This window comes from Acanthaster planci, linkage group LG06, assembly GCF_054643075.1.
Source record: "Acanthaster planci isolate LZ-2023a linkage group LG06, COTS_SCS, whole genome shotgun sequence".
Lineage (NCBI taxonomy): Eukaryota > Metazoa > Echinodermata > Asteroidea > Valvatida > Acanthasteridae > Acanthaster > Acanthaster planci.
The window spans coordinates 13797350-13819745 of NC_141782.1; the positions used below are offsets into that span (position 1 = coordinate 13797350).

General features: G+C 39.1%; 1 protein-coding gene across 1 annotated transcript; it reads right to left on the bottom strand.

Moving 5' to 3' along the window:
• Window positions 1-845: 845 nt before the first annotated feature.
• Window positions 846-21214, bottom strand: LOC110988406 (lysosomal protective protein-like). Its single transcript, XM_022251858.2, has 9 exons — window positions 20832-21214; window positions 17876-17987; window positions 16477-16614; window positions 15675-15833; window positions 13413-13504; window positions 11573-11657; window positions 10615-10746; window positions 8331-8479; window positions 846-7005 (listed from the first exon to the last, which is right to left on the bottom strand). Exons 1-9 carry the CDS (start codon window positions 21014-21016, stop codon window positions 6672-6674), a joined length of 1386 nt encoding a protein of 461 aa, XP_022107550.2. The 5' UTR covers window positions 21017-21214; the 3' UTR covers window positions 846-6671.
• Window positions 21215-22396: the final 1182 nt, after the last annotated feature.

Sequence of the window (22396 nt, forward strand, 5' to 3'; positions counted from 1 at the left end):
GTTGAAGCTCCCAGACATTCATCAGTTTGATTGTTTAACATTCTGACACACCGACCAGACCTTCAACAGTACAGGTCAAATGCTAATGCTATAGGATGAATGTATCTTGTGCTGGATGCTTATGACAGGTCTTGCCCCTGTGATTATCACGGGATGATATGCTTAATTAAATGATAGAAATGGAAGAACATAGTACAAAAACCAGTGTATGAAGACCATGCATGCATTGTTATATATATACACCATACCAGTACAGCAGACATTTCTGGCCATCACCGTCCAGGAGGTCTGCAAATGCCTGGATGGCTCGTTTTGTTGCTGTGGTAGTCAATTCTTGGGAAGGGTAATGCTGTACATTAACAGATGCTAGAATCTAGACGTGCAATGTACATAGGTTAGACTGCGTCTCCACTTGAGACTTGCAAACTTTTTCATATGGTGTTGCTTTTCTGTCGGAATAGTTTAAATAATTCCCCCCCCGTTTTACCTCTTCTCATATCACAAACACTACATGCTGGCTTAACCCTGAAAGATTTGAGAGGAGGAACCCCTTCACATTTCCTCAAAAATTTTCACAATGAATTTTTTCTTCTGAGTGTTTACAAAAATGTAGACACCATGAAAAACTGGATACAATATTTTGCAAAATGTCCATTCTTCCAAGGCACATTAGTAAAAATGCTAACCTTTCCCCAGATGTGCCCAATGCATGCAGGCTGGCATGCGTGCGGCCATGTGTCAAATATAAACCCAGCAAGTAGTTTGAGAGACGAAAGTTTGCAATCACGCTACTAACTAACCCGAAAGTGAAGAAAAAATGATTCTCTAGACAAACGAAAGGCACGTAAAAGTAAAACTGAAATCTTTATAGTTCATCTGAACTCAAATTGATATCAACAAGAACAAAATATAAATGAAGTTCTCAAAACTAATAATCAAAATCAAGGCCAGAAGGAATATCGGAAAGAAAAGAAGGAATATCCAAGCTTTGCATGTACATGTATTATCAAATAAAATCTGAAATAAAATTATAAAATCAAACAGGAAGAATATGATCATCAAAGCTCTTCTGAATGAATGAATAAATCAATGCATTCAGATCACACCAATGACAATTATGCAAATTGTCAGCTTAACTGAACATGCAAACTTAAAACAGAAGAAAAACAGGTTTAGACTTAAAATAATATATATGCAATTGGCTGACTGTAACAGCAAATCAACAACTATAGATGCACAATAAATCTGACTTAAGCAAGATACCATCCCTACAAGAATCATAAATCAAAGAGGTTCTTAGGTATGTGTCACACTGGTCTCTTTGGACAAAGAAGAGGGATATGTCTTGGGTCTCTCTATTTCTCGGGTGATGTCCCAGACAGCCAACGTTGCTGGCAAGCCCTTTCCAACTGGACATCAGTGGTTCAATAGGTAGCAACATGGGACGTTCTGTTGTCTGGACCTCATATTCAACAGTGAATGTCTGGGCACTTCTTGAAAAAAAAAAATAAATTGGCTGAAAAGCATGGCCAGTAACAACAACCAAGGTTTCAAACTTCTAGCCCGGCATGGTATACCCTCGACATCAAGATGTGATTTGGGCAAGGGAAAGCTGTAATCTTGAACATCAAGATTTTTTAAAAATAATTTTTTTTTTTTGCTGTTGCATGTCATGACAATGCTGCAAGCGGAGATCAAATCTGCCTTATTTTCTTGTGTACATGTGTTCTCCCCCTTTTGGGTTCAGGGTACACCCACACAACAAAACAGTGCATTCCCTTCACATGGGTATTCACATGCATGCCCCCCACATACACAAGTGTGTATTTGCCTGCAACTGGGGATCCCCTATTGTTCCTCTTTTGTTTGTACTTTAACTTTAAGACCACCCATATGTTTTGTAAACAGTTGTCAATGGGGGGGAGGGCTCCTCTGTCAATCGGGGACCTTATTGTCCTCTATTGTTCAGGGTCCCCAATGGCATGCAGAAACAAACTAAGTAACACAATATGCATTTACAAGTACTGTTGATCGGCTGACAATGGCATGAGTACATGTACATGTAGACTTGTTTCAGTCCCTCCTCTAGCTAGTGCAATTTCTGACATCAGGAAATATTAGTGACTATGACAACAAAACCAGTGTACACTGTAGGATAAAAATGGCCTATTCAAACCAATTGATTTTTGAATTGGATTTAATTGGAATGAATTGGGTCCAACTGGCGGTCAATTGGTGCTCATCTGTTTTCAGTTGGTATGTTTTCTCTCCCAATTTGTTTTCCCCCGTCAATTGGAGATTTCAAATGGGACACAGTTGGTTTCAATTGGCATTTTATTCTTTGCTGTTTATTTTCAAATGGGAATCAAATGGTTCCAATTGGTATGCTTTCTCTCTGTTTGATTTCCTCGATCAATTGGAAATTTCAAATGGGACGAAACTGGTTCCATTTGGTTTGCTTTCAGCTTGTTTCCCCCATCAAATGGAGTTTCAAATGAGACTCAGTTGGTTTGAATTGATGATTGAAATGATTTCAATTGGTTCTTCGGTTGGTTACAATTGGATTGTGAATTGGCATTCAAATGGTGTCGATTGGATTGAAATAGTCCAACTGAGAAAAGGTCCGAATTTACTATCCAAACCAATTGAACCCAATTGGATTCCAACTGATTCCAAACAAAAGCAATAGGTTTTGGAATTGGTTATTGAATTGGTAAGTGAATTGGATCCAATTTCTATGTGAACTGGATCCAATGGGTAAGTGAATAGGATCCAATGGGTAAGTGAATTGGTCTCAATAGGTAAATGAATTGGACATTTTTATTAGGGCAAATTGAAACTTCACAGATGCACTTGTAAGGAGGATGATTGTAATCTTCTTTATGTACAATAACTTTAGTTCCCTCCCCCCTGGAAAACAATTTTCTTTTTTAAGCTACACCCTCCCCCTGGTAAGGTAACATCATTCTTACAGTAATTAGACCCTTGAACAAAGAGCCCCTTTGATTCAACACCATGTGCTCAGCATTCCTCCTAGACCCACTCAGTTTGCAGACTGGCAGTGAAAAACACACACCACATTTTTATGAGTTTTCTGCCCATCGCTTAGTCTGCCGTTTTAATCGGTTGTCAAAGCTGTTGTGTTTATTGTTTTGCAACCCTCTTATATACTGTGTTGGCTTTCGGTTTTTCTAGTTTTGCTTGTGGTTAGGTTTTCGTTTTTTGTTGAAATTCATTCATTTTTTTTTAGCTTGTATTTGCTTGACTCTAAATTTTGTTGAATCCACGCTCCTATTTCTTTTGACCAGCAAAGTTTCATTGGCTTCTAATTTTTTCGTAGTTTGACGTAGTTTCATTAAGTGCATTTTTTTTTAAGATTAAAGTTAATCTAGTCTTGTTGATCACAAGTTTGATTGAATTTGTGGTTAGACACTTCCTTTTTTTATATCGTTGTTTGGATTCTGTTGAGCATTGCCCCCTAAGCAATAAATTTTGGAATTTCATTTTTTGTTTCGTTTCCTCCTTTCTATAAAATTTGCGGTCGTTTGCCTCCACCTAATTTTCCTTGCGACTCCTCCCTACCCAATCAAATTTGAAGTTTTTATTTTAGCGAGTTCCCCAAATTCTGGTTTGGTTTTTTTTTTGTTTATTCAGATTTTATTTTAGGGTGCCATTTTTCCGTGCTACACACTCATCTAAACTAAGTTTTAAAAATACTGAGCATGCGACTTTACTGAGATCCAACTATAAAAACATTTAATAAACACCTTCACAGAGTTTCTGTAACAAGTATAAAAATATAAAGTCTACAGTATGCGTCAATAAAATGAATCAAGATAACATTTCAGCACTAGTTTTGAATGAACTGTCCGCTGAAAGAGAAAGAACACGGGTAAAAATTTTATTAATTGAATAGTGTTTGTGATATTTGTGTTTAATGTTGATTCATAAACCAATATACATGTACATGCACATGTACAAATGTCACAAGGAAATGTGTTTCTCACACAAAAGAAGATTCTACACATAGTGTGACATGTATCACATGTTTCAACTGCATGTGATATTATTATTATTTTAAGCTATTGATATCAATGTAGAAAACTCCAAGCCAAAAATTCAGAAATTTACAAAGACTGACTCACTGGTATGACATTAGGTAAATAAAAATTATGACGAAAACTTACAAACCATCAGTTAAATTGAACTAAAATTACAGTAAAAGTTATAACAAGTTGTAAAAAGGTTATCAAAAAGATTGAAAGATTTAATGATCCTAGTACTAGGTTGCAAGCTTCATAAAGGGGGTTAAAGTGACATGTTTTGAGGAGACAAGAGACTTTGCAAATTTGTCAAAATAACTGACAGTGACATTGCTCTCAAGGGAGTATTTGATGATGATCAAGGACACTCAAATACTCAGATTAACTTTAATAAACAATTATTTCTCTGGCTGGTGCTTTTTTTTATTTATTCATTATTTGAGACTGGTGCACTGTGATAGAGCTTGACCACACTGGACCCTTGGAGACACAGTTCACGTTTTAACGACTGACTGCCCTTTACTAAGTATGCAAATATAATTTATTAAGCAATCAATAATATGTTCGCAGGTCTAAATTGTTTTGAAGTAATAAATTTCAAAGCACGCTAACACTAGGTCTGAACTGTTGTTACAAGCTATGAAAGACTGAGCTTTTTATTATCTATTTTAGGGCAGATGCAAAATTTCCAGCAAACAAAATGGACAACTACATGATGTATTTCAGCCTAAGAAATTACTTACAATTTCAAATTATGCATTCTTTGTTGAACAAACCAACTTCAGTATGAAGTTGTTGACTCTCCCTTTCTCTATTGAAGCCACATACAATGTGCATGTATATGTAGTTAACCAAATGATGAGCCCCTTTGGTATTTCAAACAAGCAAAGTCGTTCAGGATCAAAGCACATGCACAAGTTGACATACATGCACATGTAGGGCAGAGCTGATAGGGCAAACCCTAGACACACATCCGAATGACTTCTTTTGGACATGCACCGTAGGAATACCGCATTGGCTCATTACTAGTGAGCAGAGCAGCGACGTTGGAGAGAGCACTACACATGTACATGTACAGTTCCACCCTCTCTCGCCTTATCCTGAGTTAATGTTGTACCTGGCCTTCAGTCGATTGTCTGTCTACAGTCATTGTAATCTCTTTCGGTAATGAAACTTTTATTGATCATGGAAAGCTTTTATTTTTAATAATGCTTCACCATGTTTGAAGTGCGTTTGTGCCGAGTACATGTACAATACTGGAAAGTTACCCAGGAATTACCAGGCAATGTATTCAAAGTGGCCAAGTGGTATATGCCATGCCACTGATGTGGCCATACACTGGAAAGAAACCTGAACTGCCCATACCAGGATCCCAATCTCGAGACAAACCAAATGTGATGAAAATTATTGTTATACAGCCTCTGGCCATGATGGCGAAGGAGAATTTTTCTAAATTTAAATCAACATCTGCCTATCATTTTGAAGTCCAGCCCCACAGGCTAAAATGTGCAAATCGAATCACATTTTTTTTGACAACTTCTCTGGTTGATTTAGTCACTGGGGCAGAAACGATTTGAAGTACATGCACTGTGTCACATGCTTGTGAAATTTCGGAAAGGACCAAACACACAAACCTGTTTCGGACCTGCCGAAGCACATTTAGCCAGACTCATATAGTGCTAATAAATCAGTTCATTTGCTAGATTTTGACTCTTCATGGAAATCACACTTTCAAGTTTAATTTTTCCAAAGCTAATAAAACATTTGTGGAGTCACATCATGGGTTCTGGAAACAGGGTCAGTCAGGTGACCTGAACAAAGGTATTTTTTTTTATTTGGCCTGATGACACTGTCAAGTGCTTCACACATGTACATACGGAATATTCTAAACAAGCACTTCCACCTGTCTAGAGAAAGACATTGGCTACATGTATTTCAATAGTCAACCATACAAATACTGGTAAAACTTTACATACAATTATACACCTTAGTCCATGATGCAATAATTGGACCAGTTCTGGTGGTTGTCCCTAGATGTTTTTATCAGCAACTGTTGAGTTGTTGGTTTGTGTATGTATCACTCAATAAAACATCTCTTGAATAGATGATTCAATGTGCCACCAAGAGGTTGCCACAGAAGGGCCAATTTTTCACAGCATATCGTAGGAACATGCTGACAAATCTTATTTGCTGGCTGCCCACAGAGAATTACAATTATTCCTGATGTTTATCCAGGTAGTAGATTCAAAAGTGTACATGTATTTCAAGGGTGAATTTCAATTAATCGTATCTTTTTTTCCATTGCATGAAATGCCCGGCCCTTTTATGAATCGTCCCACGTTGTCTACTGACATTGGCTCCAATGGAAATCGTGGCAAGCGGGCCATGGTTTTATTAATTGTTAACTTGACAAATGGCCTCTCTGTAGCAACCTCTTGACATGCTGCATTGCGATGCCCCGTAATTCATGGACTACTCCGATGGTGTGCTTACACAACCATCCCTTGAAAGCTCCATCATGGAATCTTTGAGGGAAGATTCTGAAATCTGACAGTTTTAGAACCTTGAAAACTAGCGATAGATAACCCATTCCAAATGACAAGTATCAGATCAACACTTCTGGCCACATCACTGCGGCTTGGCCTTCAAAAAATTTGTAATCATTTGTAATGCAGGCCCAGGGGTGATCTCGGGCACCAGATGACCCGAATTCTTGACGGTCATAAAGGTTACCTGCTTGTACTCCTTCACGAACCCTGCCACCTGTCCCTGGTACACCCAGGGTCGGCGCTCATCAAGCTCGGTCTGATTCAGCGAGGCCACAAACTTCTGGTCGCTGAGGAAGTTGCAGACGTTGTCTGCATCACCGTTGTAGACCAGTGCCCGGTAGCGTGGCAGTAGGGCCTTGAACTGGCTCCGCATGGAATTGTACTGCTTGGAGTAGTTGGCTGCCAATGGAGGGCTGCAAAGGCAGAACAAGTTCCACTGTAGGGTCATTCCATGTCAAATCACTTAATGAGTTAAACCTGACTTATTCAAACTGATTTTTCGTTGGGATTTTCTGAGATTTTTCAAGGGCACCAGGTCACTCGACTAAATTCGCACGAACTTCCATGGCACTGAAATTGTTCACAAAGGTTCAAAAGCCTGCATCATGAAGGCAATACAGTATCATTATTTAACCAAGTGCATTTGAAGTTTTTCAACAAACAGGTTTGGCAGCACAATGAACAAAGTCAAATGAAAGTCAAAGTGGACCACATAATACTTAACAGTAATAGTGCTTCAGCAGTGCAGCGCATGCGATCACCTCCTTGACATTGCCAGCAACAAAGTACAGCTTATACACTGGTGCAGCTAATACGGCGATCTCAAATCTTAACCCTAACTCGCCAGAGTGATTTACTAGGAACCATACCCATTCACACAAATTCCAACACCATATGGTAAACTGTGCACAAAAACTGTTGGACTCTGTTTATTTTGGGTATGCCTGAACCCATGTTAAAGCACCAGCAGTTTAGGGGTACAGTACCCAGTGCCACAAATTCACACACTTTACTGGTGTTCAATTCTGTGTGGTTAGGGAAGGTAAAGATTAATATGCAGACTTTTGCTTGGTGTGGCTTATACTCCTTGTGGCATATTCCAAAAACTCTGGTACTTGTACATGTAGGTCTGTGTGCACACATGCAAGGGATGGGAAGGAGACAGCCAGGGATGATGAAGGGAATTTCAAAATGCCACATCTTGGAATCCCCTTTGGATTTGCAGAACGGGGGGGGGAGGCTTAGGGCTTGGACATCTGATGCATTTTTAATGTCCAAAACAGACAAATCTAACATCCTGTTTTGTGGTTATTTCATCAGTGGAAACAACAGCCAATCCCCAAGAATTACAAAAGCGGGGTTTGCCCTTACACTTCACTTGTGAACAGCACAGATTGCAAGGCCATTTACTAACTCGGTGCTAACACTTCCCAATAACAATTCCTATGATCACCTTTGATCGTAAGGTTATGAAGTCCCATTCTTGAGCAATCCATGGGTCTGTAGCAGTCGAATAAATCATAAGTGCCCTTTTTTTAACAAATGCAGTGTTTTTGGCAGCAACCATATAAATGTCTCTGTATCTAGGCTACTTTGTTTTGGTAAATATAAATCTGCAGAGATATTCAATTTGACACTTCAGCCTAGTCATTGTAGATTACAAACGGTATTTCTCGTAATTGCAAGGTTAGTCATCATATTGAAAATGTGAAAACTCTTGAGAAAGAAACCACCTTACTTGCAGGTGGTCCAGTTTTGGGCAACAGAGCTGGGGATGTGCAGAGCCGCCCGAACTTGCGGTAAATTCATGTAGGAGTTGGCACGAGTGGTATCGACGCATGGTAGGAATGAACTGTGTAATCCTGGTGACGAGCGGGATGGGTTGGCCTGCATGCAACAGAGATAGGGGTAAAAGGAAGTCAGTGAGGACAACGACAGTATTACCCTGACTCGAAGCAACCTTTTCCAGTCAAAGAAGAGACAGGACAATGGAATCACTTCATTTGGGCACCCCACATACGCACAGATCAAGAGACCGTAAATTCCACCAGATATTAACTGCAACTTTTTAAGCGTGTCCAGTGCCTCGGAGTTCCCATTAAAGGACCATTATTGCCATGGAAAAGCATGCCATCTCATAAAATACATGTAGGTGTCTATTTTGAGTCATACAAATACATGTACACTGATAGCCATGCAAATTATGAAACCAGTCAACTAGACTTGCGTGAAAATTTTATGGAAAGAATTTTAAAAGGGGAGGAGAGCTGCGGCACAACTTTCACCGGCTTACATGGGGGTCATCTGGAAAATTCCTTGATGTCTTGACAACAAAATCGCCAGCCGGTCGGTCAGAGCTGAAGATGCGACTTGGATGGGTCGTGAAACCTGTCTCTCCATGAATTTTTCACAGGAGTCAAGTGGACCGGTTTCATAATTTGTATCACACGTACATGTACATCCTTGCAGGGGCAAATAGGTTCACTCAGTAACAAGGATAACACACGCACATGTCAAATACCCTCAAATGGACCAAGAGGGTAATGCAGTTTGTCCATTTGGTGGGGGGGTATACATGAATAAGCAAATAATACTCGCAAGAGGGTTAAGGAGTTCCAGACTTGAGTTACAGCCATGTAAACATGGGAAGTGCATTTCAAACCTGGGGGATGCCATCAAGTAGAAAGCAGTCTCCTTGGCGGATACAAGGGGTTTTAAAGAACCTCTTATCAGACTGTGATCCTGGTGCTGTGGGAATTATGAATTTCCAAATACGTTGCGATGTACTACTCCCATACCGGAAATGGGTACAACTTGGCACTGACGCTACTTCAAAAAAAACTGTTGATGTCCATATGGTGTCAGCTATAGGTATATTAAATTCATGGATTGAGGCTTTGCACCACATGTTGATTTGTTTACTTTGTAAGAGTCAGCATCTTTGACAACTGCACATGCCATTCTACAAATACCGGATGCGCCATATGTCTTTATGCTTTATTCTTTGTTTTTCCGTCTTTTTTATGAACAGACTCTTCCACAGGATATAAAAGAACTTCAGAGGGGTCAGACTTCCATGGTCTGATTGAGGCAGATTGCAATGATAGGGTCTTAACTGGCTGGCTTAAGCAGTCAGACAACATGCCAGTATCTGTCTTGGCCCGTCTTGAATAAGACAACTACTTGAAGCCTCAGCCCATCGCCATCAGCAAGTCTTCGCTCAGCTGGCTTACAGTTTTGGTTCACGAACAGATGTCCCACGGGCCAAATACCGTTGTCCATATGTAAAGTACAGGTACTATGATGAGATATATACATGTATATGGTACCTGTTCTGCAGTTGTGGGGGGGGGCAACATACATGTTGAAATATAGACACAAAAAGGGTCATAGAGACCAGTGTTTGTTCCCACGAGTTGGTCTTAACTTTCCGAGAGAAGGAAGTCGTTCCCACAATGCAATACCTGCCTGGCACTAGCGCAGGCCACATTTATTGGTACAAAGCATAGCAGATGTACATTGCACCTCTGACCAAACTACATACATGTACCAGTATGCCCAAGCTGAAGACTGCACATTGAGGAAACTTGGAAGGAACTTGGATTTACAATACAACTTTGTGTCATCATTTTTTACTACAGGATCAGGTCAATCTCTGACTATCCTTTGTCGACACAATTCTCTTCCACTAAAAGTATGTACAATTTGCATTCCAGTGAAAAGCAATGCAAAACACAAGGAATTCTTTTACAATTCTCAAACATAGACCATTTTAAAGCCAGCCTCAGGCAAGCTTATCATTTAAATACTTGCTTAACAACATAAGCACCACTTCATTGGAGTTGTCTAACCCTGCAGACCAAATTTCCAGCAAACCCTTTAAGATTAGACGACCATGCATTGACCGCTTTGATAGCGTGTACTGTAATCTTCTCTGTATGTCATTCCAATAGTTCTCCAGCACTCTTGGTCAGGATTCAGAGATTGCAGCAGTTAGAGCATGTGAAGAGTACGGTGCATACCCAAGAATCCACACCGAGAAAACTCAGCATGGAGAAGCTGTTCCTGTCTTGAGAGTAACTCCCTTCACAGTCCCCTGTCACGTCATACGGATTGATGCCAATATGCTGCAGAAGATACTTGGCCTCATTTTGCTACAAAATGTGAACAAAACAAAGAGCAAACTATCACTCTGTGATGAAAATGAAGAAGTTCTTGCCTCAAAAAGCAAAGATGTGCACAATCACCGGTATTCACAAAAATGAAACAAACATTTTGAGCAATGCTATATTTAGATGCCTCTACAAAAAAAGAGTCTAATGTTGCTATGGAAAGATCCCATATCAGGCTATAAGCACTTTGCACAAGCAGACATCAAAATGTGATCTGGTTTACCCGTGGAGCCTGTCACGGCTAATAATTAAAAAGTCAAGCGTGCCTTAACTCACATCTGGCTAATGTTGAAACACACTAATCCTCCATTCTTTTGTACACACACACACACAAGTCTGAGAAATCTGTGCTGAATTTGAACTTTGTTGCTGCTCATTGCATGTTGTGGTAGCATATGCTATCACTTAACCATGGAGGTTGTGATGACAAATACCTAATAAGTCATGAATCTTGTTAATCAGTATTTGTGGTATTCGGCAGTGTAAAAAACTTGCTTGCTGCATCTTGCCTGTTATTCAAATGTTGAAATTTTTGGTCCAAGACAATGTCGTGCACCACTGGTGAAACAGACATTTCATTACAGATATCAATAAGGATTTGCAAATAATATTTCCATTTTGTACAATTTCAAGCAGTGTGACATCAAAATAAAGAGCTGAGGGAATACATGTACACTCTTTCTAATGCATTTCGAAAAGGAATCGCTTGTTAAGAAAATGTTTTGCAATTCATTTCATGGCCTCATCAGCCACACCTGTACGTTTCTCTCGCAACCCTCCAAGAGGAAATTTATCTGCCCTCACTTACTGCTTCGATGCACTCTGGGTTTTTGCTGTGCAAGTAATGGCACGCTCCGTTCTTGCAACAGCTGGACTGCAATTTCTCCCACAGCCTGCCATCGGACAAATGGGGAAAAATCAAAATCGTGCCTCAATTTTCATGAAGAAATCTACATCCTGAAAAACTACCCAGGACTTTTTAGAGGGGTGGCAAAGGGGCTTCAACCCCATTTCAAATTGTTGCTGACAAAAAAAAGAAAAGATTGGATCTTTTTGTTGTATACATCCCCATTATTACAAACCGAAACAAGTGCGCGTACAACATGTATGCCAAGCACTCTGCAAAAAATTACATAATAAACAATTTTGATTTCACAAGCTGACTTCTGGGTGCGCGCACCCACTGCCAACACTGCAAGGCTGTAATATAATTTTGGTTTTCATGAACTGATATGCACGCATTTACATGTAATGGATATATACCTTTCAGAAAAATATGCTTTGAGGGGGGCTACATGAAATTACTATATGAATTTACGGGTGGACTTAAGAAAATTTGTACTGGTACCTGTCACAGTTCATAACAAAATTACTTGGTACTGCTAATTTTGTGCGAGAGGAGCCTGCTCAAGAGACGCAAAGTGCCACTTTGTAGTGTCAGCTACAATTAAAGGCAACACAGGCTTCATACGTGTAGGAGTGGTCTTAAAAGTGGGTCTCACTCGTAAAAATTAGGTCGGTGGTCTTGTGTCTGATCATCATTTGGTGGAACTACTGTGCATGTCACTGGCTTGTTCTAAATATGCAACCTATGTTACATTGTGCACCACAAGATTACAGACAAATAGCATCTGAGTGTTTTCCAAATTTAATTCTGCAAGTACCTTGTACATGTATACACTTTTTGTACTTTCCTCGGCATTTGTACAATTATTAGCAAATAAATTCTTGTACTCCAATTCATGTATTGAATTCCCACACTTCAATTTATAAAGAAAGAATTACATGTAATCTTATGGCTTACAACCTACGTGTAAAGGAATATGGCCGAAATAGTTTAACATTCCAATAAATGTCAAAAAGCTCAGAGAACTGGCAGAATAGGAGTCAAGCCCTGAAAAGCCATTACAAGTAATCGAGTTTGAGGTGAAGTGGGTCAAATGTGACTTGTCACCACAAAATGAGCTGAAACTCAGAATTTTCAAAAATTGAGATATTGGTATTTTCTAATTCGGCAGAAAGAGAGCTGTCCAATGGTATGACCCGGGACATGGAACACTTTATAGGGTAAAAGTATAAGGTAATGATGTGGCATTATTCTGGCAGCTTTGCATCTTTGTTTCCGACATTGTTTCAACATTTCTGACTGGCCAATAATGCTATCATCAAAATTGCTGAGAAATTGACATTTTTTAAATACATGTATCTGATCCTGTCAAAAAGTTGGACTTAAATAGATGGGTAGCTCTTTCCACATATTAGAAAATCCTAAAATGGCTTCCACGTCAATATTTGACTTTGAACCCTCAAAATACGAAAGAGTGGAATGCAACTTTACACTCATTTTGTTGTGCCGGGTCACAAAAGTACATGTACTCTGACCAAATTTGGCATTTCTTGTTTTCCAAGTGATTACTCATTGCCGGCTTTGATCGACTTGCATTGACTGTGTGCTACTGGTGGTTACATGTATGTTCCCGGTACCTGTGATGACCAAACTGGTGGCTTGACTTCTGAGCGCCATGACTCAATTTTCAGTTGGCCTGGGAATCAGTGCAACTTTTAAGCTGTGGCTGACTTGCATTTCTGTATTTGCCATGGACTTGTAACAGACCCACAAGAACATCATTTTGATGGGTAAGACTCACCTTTCCCCAATGATGCCATGGTAGTATGAATACTGAAGTCCTGTTTCGGTAAGAAGAGCCACATCTAAGACACCATTTCCAACAGCAAAGCCCTTAGCATGTAGATAAACAATACATTTTTTAACAATGCTAAATTATGAAGTCATGAGCAGCAATACAATTATAGCTACAGGAAGGATTTCATTTTATAATTTACAATATAATCATACATAATCAAAAGCTTAACTTTCACTGGTCCCTTATCACTCATTATGTGCTAGTTGCTACATGTATCTATGTGTACATACATGTACCTATCTATGTGTACATACATGTACGCGCTCTCTATCAGGTGTACATGCAAGGATCTGTGCACAAGTCGAATATGCTCGTGTGTACATGTACATGTACTGACCGATTTCCAGGAACGGCTCAAGTGGGTGAAGTAACTCACACACGAGCTGCCGGTATGATGCTATGTACATGAATGTTACACATGAACAGATGGCGGCACATGTATGCTGCCTTCCCCTTGCTCCTGAAAGTTTAATGGGAAGTGAACATGTAATATGGCATGGTTTATTTTGCTAAGAGAAGCAGTTTAACAACTTCCAATACCTAAGGGAGCGAAAATCAACTATCCACCATCAAACCATGCTATGTTTGTATTTCATAACACACTTCTTGCTGGTTCTTTATCCTGATTGGCTGAAACAAGCTCACGTGGGGTTCACTAGCAATACAGGACAGAACATGAAATTTGCATCAGCATGACCTGGGCACATGCTAAGGCATCATGAATGCCAACTTCCAGAGTGCAGTGCCCAGGCATTTTACATCGCGAAAAGTTTTGCTGGGTACATGTACATGTAGTCCTTCACTTGATGACAACCGTTGAACTGTAACTCAAAAACTGCATTTAGGAAACCTGAAAATGTTCCTTCAATTGTTCAATTATTTTAATTGCTTATGAATTGAAACAGTTCACTAATAAAAACCCTAAAAAGTTTCATTTCTTATTTTACTTTTTAGATGGAGGTTTGTTATGAAGCATACAACTGTATTGACTGGCATAGTTCTGTTAGTGATCACGTGAGTCCATCAAGGGCATCATGGACCGTAAGAGACCAAAGAAGTAGAACCCTTTCTGGTCACTCACAGTCTCTTGGAGCACACTGATGCACATGATGAATAACCCCACTGCCACTCTATATATGTATATTATGGCCCACAGCTGTGCACATGTACTTGTTGGGGGTGCCTTACAATAACTTTACCTTTATGAGAGGAAATTCCAACTTTTTAACAATCCAAACTGGCAAGAACATACTGTAAGTACATGCATATCAAAATAAGGAAGTGCATTCTCAATCTGAATCCAAACCGAATCAATCCAAGTCGGACCTTGGATCGGCTTAAATTGGACTGAACTTGGCTTAGATGTGGATCGGAATCCAGAGTGGTAATGCACTTTGTGTAAAAGTCAGATCTGAATGATCAACTTCCTGTACCTGAAATAAAAAAAAAATCTGGTTTTTTGTCAAGATGGAAACAGTGTTGTAAGGAGTCACTAAATTTGGTAACTCAAGGCAAGTTGACTCGAGTCATTATAACAAATTGTGACCCAAGTCATTAGGTCGATCAAGAAGTCGAGTCAAGTCACTTTCTGTAGTTGAGTGGAATGGAGTCACGTTCTGCGCTTAAGTCAATTTGAGTCACAAATTTTTGAACAAAATACAATACGAACACAACTACATGCAAGTCATTTTTGGGTATTTGTATTTTCATTTAGAAATACTAAAAATAATTAGGGTGACAGGTATCTAACCAACAAAAGACTTGAGTCTTATAAGCTTGTGCTCGAGTCAAGTCTCCATAAGAGGTTTGAAGTAAGTTGAGTCATTTGTTCGCGAAGACTCGAGAGTCGCCAAAAATATGACTCGAGTTTGACTCAAGTTGAGCCACTGACTCGAGTCATGACAACTATGGGTGGAAATTCCCTGCCATCACCAATAAACTGTTACTAAACAGGGTAGTGGTAAGGTTTATACTGAACATTTCCAGCTTTTGTTCTCTATGCATAGCAAAAAAACACTTCCCAATTGCATGTACATATAACCCTGGTTTATGTGTCCTCCAGCGGGAACTGTTTGAGAAAAAAACTCCTACATATTATGCTCGGGAATCAGAAATCAAACTTGCCTTCCGTTTAATGTACATTGTACATGTAGTTTACTCTAGCAAGCTATGCTCGTATGAACAAAAACCATGATTTTTTCCTACCTTCAAATTGATCTCGTCTTTTCCTTCCATCACTTTTACAGCCAGCGTGGGCACATAAATCCCTGCATAGCTTTCACCAGTGATGTAGAAATCATTCTTGGCCATGTTAGGAAACTTCTTGAAGAAATCCAAAAGGGCCAAATAATTGTTCTCAGCAGTCTGGAACAAAAGAAACAAAATGCAAACACAACGATCTTCCATTAAAATGTACAAAACCATTAATAATAATAATAACAACTGAAAAACTATAATGAGCTGTTTCCATAGAAATGATCAACGGCGCAGTACAAGGTAACGTAAAAAATAATTAACACAACAGTGGCCTCCTTGAGGTAAATACTAAACATGACATGAGTTGTACATGTATGATACCAGTGCACAACTACATGTACATGTACCACATAAACCTCACAGGACTGTCATACAGTACCGGTACAAAAGAAAAATTCTGCCAAAAGAAATTCATCTGACATACTGCCACCGATTTAAAAGAAACACGAATTGCTTGATGACAATGAAGGGGCATGTCAACCTTCTGCACAATACCAGCATGGTACCGGTAGGTCACGCAACGTATCAGGGTGATGTTCTCTTAGCTGTCATGCTACCAACCGGCCCTGTTTCATTCTCAATGTTAACCAGAGTCACAATCAAGTTATCGCAAGTCACATCGCAAGCAACAGGCTAGGAGAAGAAGAGTAACACAGGAAATTCATGGCAAAACTAAATTGGAGGTTTGAGGGAAAATAGAGAAACCAAAAGATCTTCATAACAGGAAAACTGAATCTCAGCAAATCTGAACCTTGTCATCGTTGGTTGTGTAATCTGGGCTGTCAGCAAAAGAGTAGCCCACGCCGGCCGGTGATTCCAGAAAAATGATGTTGGCCACTTTGTTCCAACTGAAGTCGTTGGCGGAGAGAGTTTTCCCATCGCTGTTGACCTGAGAAACCAAATCAAAATGGAAAATGCTCAACGAGAATCACTCCCATGGCATGGTTGAAAAAATGGTTTGTTGATTATGAAGTTATGCATGTGAATTTATAGGAGAAACGATCAAGCAGAATTGAATAACTAGTCGTTTCTTTTACACGTTCTCAAAGTTTAAATTTGTTTTAAGGTTACCAAATTTTCTTGGCTTGGACTGTGACTGTGAAAGGGCCTGAGAAAGGCTTTATTCTGCTTTCCACTACTTCAATTTTGCTACCAGAACAAATCTCTACACTAAAACGAATAATTACAAGTATACTTTTTCCCTTATTAAAAATATTCTTCTTCCAAATAATTGTAAAGACATGTAGAACTCTTTCTTTGGCAGCCTAAGTTGTCTTTGAGAACATCGTGTCCATGCTACATGTACATGTAGTTTTCAAGTATTCACCTTCATCAATTTCAACGGAAAAGGCTGTACAATTTTCTTCTCAATTTGACTTGACACCATTTACCCCTAGTTTCAATCATATTATGAGTAAAATATCACTCTTTCCACACAAAATACACTGTACACAAGCAGGTGAAGATCCCATACTGTTAAACGAGCACGTACATGTATGCTGTGGGGGTAGTACACGTACAAACGATGTACAAGAGCCAGAAATTCCCAGAAACATGAACGTTACACCATGTCAGGCAAAAAGCTTTATCCACACATGCACGGTGCATGTACCACCATGTACATGTACAACCCAGTGTGAAAAAAAATGGGTTGATGTCACCAGACCTACTTTTGAGTTACAAGCCCTGAGGCAAATCTTGCACAGTGAAATCAACAGGAACAGCCACTGTCTTTGCCTTAGTCCATTTCAGCAGGAAGTCAAAGTGAGTGATATCCGTACATGTACATGTACTGTGCGCACAGTAAAACCAAAGTGAAGAGCTTACATGTACATGTACATGTAGGTTGTTCTTTTACAAGTATGGACATTCTTGCCGGTAAATGTACAGTCGAACCCCATTAATAAGAACACTGGTAATACGAGATTCTGCTTATAACAAGGACAATTTTAGGTCCTAATCCTTGTTTTCATTGTTTTCATTCCTGATAATACAAGGTTCCTGTTAGAATAAGATAATTTGCCAAGTCTGAAAGACCTCTTATTAACGAGGCTCGACTGTACATGTACAATGTACACACGTGTAACGGTAGGGTTGGAGATGTTGGGAAGAGATTAATGTGAAGGGAACACAAAGGACAAGTCTTTTACCCAGTATGGTCCAAGTTCTGTGAGATAGCCAGAGATGGAGCTACAGGATGGACCTCCATTCAACCACAGTAGTACAGGATCTTCGGCTGGTTTGCCTTGAGATTCAACAAACCTGAGCCAAATCGTGAAAATACATAAAGTGTACATAAGAGGTATACACTGTATAACATGTAATGTCAAAGTTACAGTGTTGATTATGTTGTCTACATACTTATACATGTATATACAACGTAAATAAGCCCATGCAGGTGCCTTTGGTCAACTTCATTTAACTCTGAGCTGAAAACTTTCTGCAACTTTTTCATTTCCATTACAAAGGAAGACCATATATGTAGGGGGAATGGGTTCAGGTACATGTATCAAATCTGCTTGTTTTATGATCTGGTGATTAACGCTTAATGTGTGATTTTTACCATTGGTTTTTTTGTTTTGTTTTTGAGCGATTACACACAACTTGGTCACTCTTTTAAAACTGCCCCTAAACATGTAAATCTTTGTTTCTTTCGTTTTGCCATTAAAATATTCTTTGTGGCTTTTCTCCAAGGCTTTTTAAAATATGAACTTGTAAGTAACTTTGAGCACACATCTACCGGTGTACGTGTACCCTAATCATGTGTCATGTAAATCGCTCTGACCTTATCAGGTTTTAAATTAAAAGCATTTAGAAGTTTGAACTTTTGAATCTTTAAATATCTGTATAAAATCTGCTGTGAGATTCCTCATTGCATCTGGATAATTTGTAGTGATAAATTTCTTTGGAGAGCTAAATAAAGGATGGAAATTGTAGTAAGTTTACCATTTTACTTGATATATTTGAGAAAAAAAACACTGTCTATTAAATTTTCATTTAAAGGGGTTAATTGATTAAAAGTAGGAGAATTAAACAGGCCTACGTATTAAATTTACGCCTTCAATAGATTAAAAATATCAAGCAGATAAGACCAAACTGATTTTTTTTAATTAAATGTTTGTTTAAATCCAGGGATATGATAGTTCTGAAAAAAACTTTTATAAGAATCATCTCTCTAATGAATTTGTCAATCAAGAAATCAATTGAACAGCTTAAAATTTCCAGTACATGTACTTTGTGAAGCAGAATACATTGTACGAACAAATAAAAAACCTGTGTATACAATGTACTGGTATGCTCCTGATTTGAAATAATCCAGGAAGTGATTGGCAGCTGCAGTGCATCAATAAAATGTACATGTACAAGTACACTTACATGTAATCTCTGCTAAATTCAGTTTTAATGCAATCCTTATTTAACTTTATTTGCATTTTTCAGGGATTTTGTTCCGGCCAAATCACGGTGTGACAACATTTTGAAAAAAAATTGAAGTGACAGTCACTTCCACAGCTAGATGCATACACATGTGAATACAGGTATGAATAAAAACTTGACAGATTTTCTTTTCTACAGTAATTTAAAACAGCTAGCATATGGCGCCGCAGCATGCAGGGATCAAGAGTTTCTCATCTTAAATGGTGGTTTGGAAAAGCACTTTTTTGTTCACTTTTTAACCAGAAAATTAAATGTACATGTACACAGTTCTCATCTATTTAAAATTTGTACAATAAACATGTAGATGATGCAGTTACGTTTTCTCAATAATAAGATTGTACCAGCATTATCCACTTAAAAGCACATTTACAAGTACATTGTACATATATGTACGTACATCATAGAGCTACACATGTACATGTATGCCTGATTTATAACACAGCTGCTCTCTATGAGATACATGTACATGTACAATGTACGTGTATTAAATTTACAAAAAAAGCACTTCATGTCCACTTTGCATCCAGCAATCACCTTTCTCCCTTTTGATTAGTTCCCAGCAAGCTCTCTGTGGTGAGGTACAAGTACATGTACATAGCTTGCCATAGCGAGATGCCACTTTGAACAAATTTTTCCATGCAGCCTTGATATAGTGTATGTACATGTATGTGCTAGAACTGTAGGTTTTTATTCATCAGATGCAATGAAATGTTACCTTTCCAATTTCCATTCATTTGTGAATTTTTTCAAAACAAAAACTTTCATTTTATGTTCTGAATAGGTTCACATACAGTGTACATGTACATGATGTTCAGGTAAGACATACAATGTACATGTAGCATTAAAAACCTGATTATCAAAATCACTTGCCCATAACCTAATAATGGATCTCTTAAAATGTGCTGAGTCATTCTGGACCTGCATTTTTGGTGAGTTTTCAGTACCAATTCCCTTTTGTGCAGAATTTTTTCTGGTTTTTGTTTTTACTTGAAATAACAATGGAATGTATTCTTAACCACTTGTACTGATTATTACAGTACATGTAATTCAAAGAGACAATTATCCTGGATCAGGGTCTGTTTTTTTTTACAATCAATACAAATACTGAAATTTTCGTTTAAAAATGATTTTTGGAGGGCAGTTACATGTACGTTGGGACATGTTGGCGGTGGACGCAATTCTACAATTTCATTCTCATGGCCTTTCGGCAGGACACATCCAACAGACAGTACAATATATCGGTACATGTAAAGTGCACACTCGTGATTAATGCAGCCACTTTCAAATGACATGAATGACCATGATGACAGTTGTTGTTTACGTTACCAGTCATGCTGGTATGATCTACTGAGAACTTTCTTCAAAACTACTTTGGTCATGATGTTGGTCAGTTTGTGGGGAACGAAGTAAAACTGTGACGGGACTATTGCCAGTCTAATATATTGTTCTAATGGGCATTGTGGGTAACCATGCCCGGGGGTTGGAAAGATGGCTGATCATCTATGTAAATAAATCAGTCGTTTTATGTCTATATTTCTGTTGTTAATTCACAATTTCTTGTGCTCTTGTCTATACAACCTGAACAATACATCCTATGACGGAGAACTACATTGTACATGTCACACCAACAGTAGGAGAAAAATCTGTACATTAAAACGGACACTGGCTTACCAATAATGCAGTCTGATTGTGCCCGATGCCTGTAGGTATCCGGAGTACTGTTTTGAACTTAGGGGACCCGATAAACCAGGCAGCGACTTTACCTCGTCTGCTGTGGGCTGAGCTGAAATTGGTCCCAAGGATACTTGCATTTGCACGAAGCAAAGGAACAAAGCAACTTCCACTGTTTTTACCATCTTGCTTTGAAATAAAAGCAGTAACACGTGCCTCTACGTTCTAGTGCAGTGGCATAATATTAACTGATTAATCTTGTTAATAATGTTACATGTAATATTGCACTCTTTGCAATTTCTCGCTCATTAAAGCTACGTGTACATGCGGTAGGCCTAGGCCAATGTACCATTGTGTACATTTACCAACCAACCAAGGACAAAATACTTTCGGTCGATTAGCGCCCTCCAGAGTTTATAATGCATGTATTTCGCGCGAGATTTAAATTTTATTGGCAAGACCATGGAGAAATAAAACACAAGACGCACCCGGATTCAATTGAAAGCACAGTGCAGTACCAAAAAATTCTTAAAATCATTTTCAGACTGTTACAATAAACCCAATGTCCCCATTATCCTTCATATGTACATTCTATCAACCCCAAATCACTGCGACTCCTCATAACCGCGGCCACCCACCCATCATCAACGATCAAAATGCATCCTGCTGTCGATCCCTGCCGTCACCACCTTTAGGCCCTACTTACCATACCATCAACACCATCTTCAACATTATTTCTGGCAAACAAATTATCCCGATCAACATCCTATAGACCTACTTTTCCACACAAACACATACACCATCACGTTAGTTTTCGAAATTCACCCGATGTGCGCGTGTACATGCGAAGAGCAATCTCCATGTGAACATATATCCAATAACAAACATTACATCTACAAAAAAACATAGTTTCCGCATCATTTTCCCGCCTACACGGCATCCTGTGTTGTGCTTGACTATCTCCATCCGCCATCTTCCCCTTGTCTTGTTTACGCCTTCTTGGAAAATCTGCCCCAGATTTACCATCAGCAGACACAAGTGCTCGCACACCTACCGTGTGCTGCCGGATATAGCCGAAGAAGCGACCCCCCCCTCCCCCTTGGGTCATCCCGCTATGAGCACGAGGCTGCACCATTCTTCATTGTCAACTCGCCCATTGATCCTGGCCGACACGTGCAAAGTGATTCCAATTAAACCTGTCGTGACTCTCTTTTGCAAACTGCAAAATGTTTCTGACAAGTTGTCGTCAGATGCAATTAAATCATTAAATCCCGTTTATCTTCCCGGGCTTGGAGGGGGAAATCTCGCTCCTTGCGTATCAAACTGGGGGATTGCGGGGGGGGGGGAGCTGGTGTATAGCCTATCGTATCAAAATCGAAATGGGAGAACATTTACATTCGCACACCGTTAAACATTTTTGGCCTCATTTGTAGTCAACAGCTCCTTTTCACTGGTTCACAAATTGCCTCGTCATAATCATTCTGTTGTCATCTGTAACATGCCTGCGTTGTTGCCTTAATTTGTCACACGTTATCGTTAAAAAGTTACTAGATTCTTTACAAAAA

What these genes read in the sequence shown, in the direction of transcription:
- LOC110988406 (XM_022251858.2), bottom strand. Translation starts at nt 21,016, where the DNA reads ATGGTAAAAACAGTGGAAGTTGCTTTGTTCCTTTGCTTCGTGCAAATG. An exon ending in ACAATCAGACTGCATTATTG is followed by an intron (nt 17,988 to 20,831) that starts GTAAGCCAGTGT and finishes GATTTGGCTCAG; the next exon opens with GTTTGTTGAATCTCAAGGCA. An exon ending in TTCTCGGTGTGGATTCTTGG is followed by an intron (nt 8,480 to 10,614) that starts GTATGCACCGTA and finishes TGTTGCATGCAG; the next exon opens with GCCAACCCATCCCGCTCGTC.